This window comes from Lygodium microphyllum, chromosome 27, assembly GCF_053477565.2.
Source record: "Lygodium microphyllum isolate KBCC chromosome 27, Lygodium_microphyllum_v1.1.10, whole genome shotgun sequence".
Lineage (NCBI taxonomy): Eukaryota > Viridiplantae > Streptophyta > Polypodiopsida > Schizaeales > Lygodiaceae > Lygodium > Lygodium microphyllum.
The window spans coordinates 52151683-52159643 of NC_141161.1; the positions used below are offsets into that span (position 1 = coordinate 52151683).

Here is a 7961-nt window from a genome sequence, read left to right on the forward strand (position 1 = left end):
TGAGAGCTTTTGTGCAAGTCAAGAAAATGAGGGGAGGAATCCCGGTCCTGAATGCTGTTGAGAGGGCGTAAGTGCCTGGGCCTCATCGGATTGTGATGAGCTGAGAAGCTCCAGGAATAGATGACATGCTGCTGGGGAGAGTTCGGAGCTAATGATCTGAAACCAACAAACATCTTCTTCCTCCATGCATGTGACAGATCAGTCCTGTACGACAAGACAGGAGCCTCAGGCCTGAGACCATGGGATCTACTCAGTCTTACCTCAATCAACGACAGGGGCGCTAGGTAGTCGATCCAGGCAAAGACGCGTTTGCCATGGCTGCCTGACAGGGGGCCATCCTCCTGAGAGCTGTTCAGAGCGAGAGTGAGCAAGAGTGCGCATACAGCTGGATTCTGGGCCCAACCACTGCTGCTGAGCTGCAAGATTGGCCTGCTACTGTGTGTATGGTGATGGATGAAGTTGTGTCAGGAGTGCTGCTGGAATTAAGGCGGACATGAGAACTTTCTATCAGCCCATGCCCAAGGCAACCAAATGCAACATACTGCAATTCAGCTGGACCTCGTCTGACCCTTGCATGCCCCTTTCTACTCAGCAATCTCACTGCTTTTCGGAAATATGATAGGGTTTCTGATGCTATTGAGCAGCAATCCTCTGATAATTGTCGCTGTCCTTGTTGCTGCTGTGATAGAATGTGCAGTAGGCTGTACGCTTTCTCCAAGCCTGCCATTACAGCATCCTGCACATCTCGATCTTTGTCCAGAATTTTTCAATGGGATGTTTTGCCCAGGACTCATTACAGAAGCCATGGTTGGGCCACTGACTGATGATGGTTTTTGGCTGGACCAGGCCCTGACTTTGAGATGGAAACACTTCCCTTTCCATTCGAAGGACTTTTGATGCAGGTGCAGGGGTTACAGCAGCTTTTGCGACAGATGATGCATTAGAAGTGGGATTAGAAATGGTTCCTGATGGCATTACAGGTGCTGAACTGGAAGGCAGCACCCGAGGAGGTGTAGCTACGGATGGGGGAGTTAGGAGCAACAGTGAGCTTTCATATAAGGTAATGGGAATCAGGCTACTGCTTGGAGTTGTCTCAGACATATCAATTGTCTTGTCTACCCTGCCTGAATCTAGACTTTCAGAAATTTCAATATGTCGTATTCCTTCTCAGTGTCAAACATGACCTTGATACCTATTCCAAGTGTGGATGGTTCAGAATCAGAATCCATATAGTGCACATACCGCTTCCGGAGAGTGCTTCACTGGTGGCTGTTAGAGTGATGGGCTTTCTCTCAAAAGAAATATACAATTTCAGACATACACACAGTGCTGTACAGGAATGAGAAGCAATATATAGTGTCCAGAGGTGGTTGAAAGAAAGATCTGGTGTGCTTTCTCACAGAGCTGGGTGGCTGTTCAAATAGGAGAGAGAGGAGGTACAACAACATTTTCAGTCTTGTGGCACAGTCAATCAGGTTACAACTAACATACAAATTTGGGCAGCCTAAGAGATATGCATATGTATAATTCTTCGAGGTGGAGGCTGTACAAATGCCCTTCTATTGAATGAGTTTGAGCTTCTTCTATTGCCATATTGGATGCCATTCATCTTGGTTGACAGTGGGGATGATCTTGGTACTTGGTAGAGATGAACCAGAAGACAATAACAGAAGTAGAGAAGTCATGCAACTTTGCTGATGCTCATCAAACAAGAATATTCTAAAAAGCAACTTGATTACAATGGCAATGGAGATAAACAGTTGCAGCTCTAGTGAACAAGGTTGGCTTCAAACACCGGCTAATATTGACAAACTTGGAGCTTTGATTGATCGGTATATTGCTCTTATGAAGGCGGACAGAGAAAAAGGAGCAAGACTTGAATCAAATGCTTATGCTTATGGCCAACATGTATATACTGATGGTACACACTATGATCTGCATGCATCTTATGAATATGAACAGCAACAACATGCAAATGAACATGAGCAGTATGCAAGTACATCTGGACAGCATGTTAATGCTTATAAATATGACGTACCATATCATAATGCAGAGTATCATTCCATTGAACCTTGGCAGCAGAATGGCTATTATGGACAACATGCTTATGCTTATGAGCATCCACCTCTTCAGCAACATAGTTATGATTATACTTGTGAAGCTCTCTTAGTTGAGCAGCCCAGTTCTTATGGATGTGACAGTAATGGTTATGCTTATCAGTAGCCTTCTAGCTTTGATCAGCAGCAAGCAAGTGATTATGACGACATCATGCCAATACCTATGCTCATGGACTTGCCAATCATCATACTTATGGACAGCCTAGGATGCAAGGACAATGTTGCAGTCATGTTGGACAGTCATCATGCAATCTTGGGCAGCATGTTTATGGGCAACAATATGACCAAAGTTTTGGTAGTAGTCAACAACAAATAGATGTATTTGGACAGCAGCATGAACATTTTTGTGACATGCATTCTCATAGAGATTATGGACAGCATGAGCATTATGGTCATGAGCATGGACAGCCATCTGTTGTACATGAGCAGCAATATGACTATGAGCAGCATGTCAGAACTATTACTGAACTGACCAATGGTGATGAGCAGGTGTATAAATTGCTATCTAAGAATAAACGCATTAGACACCTTACTAGTGATATGATATGGGAATTGCATGCTGCGGGCTTATGCTATCGATGTGCTAAGCCAATATCTTGTAATCATCAAGCCACATGCAGGGCAAAGACTGCCAAAATACTCTTGGTATTAGAATATTATGATGCAAAGGATGGAGAAGATCTTGTTGAAGACCATTTTGGTATGGGTCTACAACAAGAACCTCAGTTCAAGAAAGCAGATCATGGGCAGCATGTGGATTTGGATGATCATGACCCCATGCAGGAGCCCCGTCAGTCCACAGACCTGCAGTTTAAATGCTTGGACATCACTAAGAATGCAGGGTCCTTTAATATGCAGCACTTGGGGGTTGATGCAGTCTATGTAATGGTGACTTCAGCCTCATATGCTTCAGTCATACAGAGCATGGTGATGCCTGAGAGGCCTATGGAAGAGCTAGAGAATACCACCATGCTGATCATGCTTCTAGCTGTACTTGACTTTGACCTTATGAAAGCTGATCCAATGCATGGCAGCGATACCACTTTCCCTTTTGATCCGGGTGGCTACAGGCTGACCTTGACCCTCTGCATAGACTAGTACTACTCTTGAATATTAGGCAATCTTTTACTGGGTCTATGCCAAGAACCCTCCCCCCCCCTCCTCCCCACTACCTTTTGCCACTTGTAAAGCTGTACAGAGTAGTACTCTGCAGCCCACTACTTGGCTATACCAATAAGTCTGATCTTTGTTTTTGAGGATAAAAACTTCATTTTGAGTGGGGATGGATTGTAATGGAGGGAAAATACTTAGGTCAAGTTGACCTAAGTATAAAAGGTGTAAGGAACACTGCATAGGCACCATTTTGATGAATACACATTTGTCCTTTCACCTTCTTCCCTGTCCTTCCATGGCTGCCAGCCATTTCTCTCTCCTCTTCTTCTCTCTCCTGTCTCCTTCATTACAAGTGGTATTAGAGCACTAGTTCTGATCCATTTAGTTACTTTACATGCTCAGTTACTATCATTTTCAGTTTTAAAATCCAAGAAGCTTCAAGTACACAGTGACAGGCACAAAAATGGAGGAGCACTGAAGAGCTACAGGTCAAGGACCAAGAGGACAGCAGTCAGGAGCATTAATGGAGTCCTTGGACCAAGATTGGAGACTGGAATACCACATTTAGTAGGTCGTGGGTCATTTTGGGCCAAAATTGAAGGTAAAATTTTAGAAACCGTGGTCACAAGAAGTAGGAAAGAGTTAGTTCTGGCTACTTTTCATATGCAGTCTTCTCTCTCCTCATTCTCAAGTTCCTGCCAAGCTTCCATGGAGGAGAAACACCATGAATCCTTCAAACCTCAGCTCCAGTGATCTTCAGCACTTTCATTGAGCCTCACAGGGATCAAAATCACCATCTCAAGTTGTCCAGGGACTGGCTGGACTCTTCTTTTCTCTCCAGGAAGTAGCCTGCAATTTTCGACGCAAATTACGGGCTGCATCCTGGGCAAAACCAGCAGTTGATCAGCCTCCTTCTTCATCCTGGTCTTCTTCTCCATGATTTAACAGATCAACGTACTTGTCCCAAAGGATTGAAATCCATCTATGTACATGACATTCATAAATGAAATAGAAATCTGAAAATATCCTTTATGAAATGATGTATGCATCCTGAAGCATTTGATGTAATCAAGTTAGTCTTATTCCTTCTGTTCATGTATGCTAAGTACAAAGTGAGAAAGCTTGAATTCCTCTTCCGTACCTAAATTCTTTCTAAATCCCAAATCTTATTAAAACCCAATCCGTTTTTCTTTCTGAATCTTGAATCCCAAACTCTTCTTCTGCACTAAAAGCCCCGGTGGTAATTTCATCAAGATTGAAGGCACCATTTCATACTCTTGAGCATCCTTCAGCCTCTGAAACCCTAACAGGTGCAGGCCATGGACAGCCATGGATTCTTCTTCAGCATTCACATTGATTCTTGAGGGCTTTTGCCTTCCTTGGTCCCAAGAACTTATATCTTCAAGAATCATTGAAGAAGCAAGCATTTAGAGGCTTATATTTGAAGATGGAAGCAAGATTGCAAGCAGGACAGCTTGGGAAATAATTGATGAGTATCTGCTTCCATTCGTTGAGCGAGAACGATACAATCTCTCTTTGGCATGTCATTTACATCCAAGCAATGACATATTCAGGGAGCAAGAGTCAAAGAAAGAGCACATTACCTCAAATCAATGGCAGTGCAGATGCTGTAGGAAAGTTTTCCGCTCAGAGAAGTTCCTTGATCAACATCTCAATAATCGGCATTTTGACAAGATAAATTCTAATAGAGATCATTGCCTTGCTGATATGTGTGGGGCTTTGCATTGTGATTACTATGTTGCATTGTGACAATCGAAACACAAAAAAGGAAATGCAACCCTTCTTCAGCGGATAGAAATCTGCATTTGTGTGAGAGTTTGGCAAATACATGTTTTCCTCCTCAAGAAAGCTCTGTGGCAAGAAAACTCAATGATTTTTTCTTGCGACAGTTTTGTGATGCCCATAGTTGCAAGAAGGGTGTAAAGCCATTTAACCGAGGAAAAGGGAGATCTGGAGAGGCAGCTTTGTACATAGCATTAACGTTTTTTATCTCTTTGCTGTTGCTATTGTTCTATGGAGGAATTTATGCTCACGAAAGAGAGCTGCTGCAACTGTTGCGGTTGGGACTGCTGCAACTGTTGCGGTTGGGACTGCTGCAACGGCTGAACACATAAAAAGAGCTGCTGCAACTGTTGCGACTGGGACTGCTGCTACGACTTCAGCCCTTAACCTAGCCCTTGGCCCTTGGTGCAGCTTGCAGATCCTTTGCTTGAGAGAGGCCATGCTGCAGGCAAGACAAAAGAGGGGTGACTCCCCCTTGCCACTAAAGACCCTGAAGGGGTGCACAACCCGGCCCGGGGGGAACTTTGCCCACCTCCCGGTAATCCGGAGCCCAAGTTGCTTGCAGGTGCAGGTACTCACTTGAAGAATTGAGATATTAACTTGGCAATGATGTATGGAAGTATTACTGGCTACAAATGTATGGAAATTCTATTGAGGATGTAATTGCAGACATGGGATTATATATGCAGTCAATGGCAGTGAATGCAATGCTTTGGATGTATGAGAGATGCCTATGCTTGGGAAAATGGAGCTAAGAGATGCTTATGACATTCTCAGTTCTGGAATAAGGCTACAAACAGTGAAACTGGATGATTGAGCAATGCATTATGCCACGTGGGATGACCCTTCAGTCATGCATTGACAAGATAATCCATTGTAACCCGTTTCTTAACCCTCACAGGATGCTGTAAGCAATTTGCTTGCATTTACAGAGGCGTACCTACTCTCAAGAACTGAGGTGCAGGTCTTGCAGAGTGCCCACAGGTCCTACTAAGGGCTTGGATCAGTTTTGGAACTCTATTTGGACTCCACAAAATAGTTACAGGTCAAAACAGGTCTCCTACAGGTGTAGACAGTCTGCTGGACTGCACAGTAGAGCAGTACTTTTCCTATTACAGAATTTTCTGTATAAAATCTGGGAGCGCATGCTTATGCTCAGTTTGAAAAGGGCATCCTTGGCTCCGGTTTGAACAAAAAAGTAGGTCAATCGGAGTTTCCTAGCTCAAGTTACAGCCAAAACAGTGACAGGTGGTCTAGTGGACTGCACCTAACAATGGCAGGGAATAAGAGAAAAACTAAGGCAAATGATGACCTGCAGCAACAAATAAGGGATGCACGCAGCCCGAGGGCTGAAACTAACCCTGAGGTGGAAGAGGAAGATTATTCTCATGGCATGGATAGCCTTAGTGCACTCACTAATACCCTCAGTTCGCATGAGACAAGGCACGCCGAGAGACATAGAGAATTGATGGAAAGCATTGGTCAGATGAAGACCACTATGGACACCCTTGCTGCCCAGATTACTAAGTGGATGGAATTCCAAATGAAAGGGAAGGAACATGAAGATAGATCGGGTATGCATGCTTGACGGTTTCACCAGTGAATGCAGCAAATATGAGCTCTCAAGGCATTTTGGGGAGAATGGGCATTCCTAACAGCACATTTGAACAAGGAGAGCCTTCACATAGACAAGAGGAGCCCATGAACAATGCAATGAGGGGAAATTTTCAGTCATCACAAGGTCCCATGCCATCTATATGAGCTCAACCATCTTTTGGTAGAAACTTCTCTAACAATGGTTCATTTTTGGGTAGCCATATGGATCAGCCTCAGTTTGGATATGTGGGACAGCCGCCTAATCATAAAAGAGAGCTGCTGCAACTGTTGCGGTTGGGACTGCTGCAACGGCTGAACACATAAAGAGAGCTACTGCAATTGTTGCGGTTGGGACTGCTGCTACAACTTCAGCCCTTAACCTAGCCCTTGGCCCTTGGTACAACCTGCAGATCCTTTGCCTGAGAGGAGGCCATGCTGCGCATTTTCGTCTTGAAGGAGGTGTCGGGATCTGCTCGTTCAGAGAATTTTGATGACCAGATGAAAGGGGGTTGAGAGCATCTACAACCCTATCATTGGGATGGGATTTCTGACAGAGACTTCCCTTCTCACCTAGACTGCCTGGGGTTTAAGCGGGCCTCTCTCACTGCGCCAGTTCTTGCTGTTCATTGGACAGAAGGATCTGTAAACTCCAACTTCTGAGAATGCCTTCAATGCAGCCTTTCTTCTCCTTGGGAATGTCACTGGTTAATGCACTACTACATGTAAATCTGTACCCCTAGTACTTATCTGCCATAGATGACCTAATTAAAGCAATAGGAAAAATTAGTTGAAATGTAAGCAAACTGGGATCAAGAAGCCTAGGCGCGGCAAGGTTAAGTATTCATTAATGCTTGCGAAGGTCTATTTAAAAGCCCTGTAAATCATCTCGTCGTCATATTTTTACTAGGAAATTTGCTATATTTTGGACACATCAATGCTAAAAAGTTATTGGAGAGAATCTAAAAATGTGAAGAATAACTTATATCCTCCTAGTCTATCATATTACCCACAAACTCCCAAAAATTGAAATAGAAGGATATCGCATATTCTTCATAAATAGTTTGTGCAATGGTATTGCTTATGATGGATAAGTTAGCCTAAATGAAAAATTCATGTCTTGCTTAACAAAGTTGAAAGATTTGTACTCAACACTTTTTTATGGGAAGGAGAATTCTCATTAGAATGTAAGATTACCTTAGGTTAAGGATCTACCTTGGCCATGTGAAGATGTAAGCTGCACGTTGGTATGATTGTCATTGCATCTTTATATGTTTGAAAGGATTGTTTGTGTTTGCTAGAATCTAGATCTCTAATTAAAAACATTGACAAACA

General features: G+C 43.5%; 1 protein-coding gene across 1 annotated transcript; it reads left to right on the top strand.

Annotated features, from left to right (window-relative positions):
• The first annotated feature begins 804 nt into the window (after positions 1-804).
• Positions 805-7613, top strand: LOC148012324 (uncharacterized). The gene is given in 4 exon segments (XM_087669141.1): positions 805-829; positions 903-1060; positions 4662-5007; positions 5010-7613. Coding segments are annotated over 4 exon segments (885 nt in total). The 3' UTR covers positions 5366-7613.
• The last annotated feature ends 348 nt before the right edge of the window (positions 7614-7961 follow it).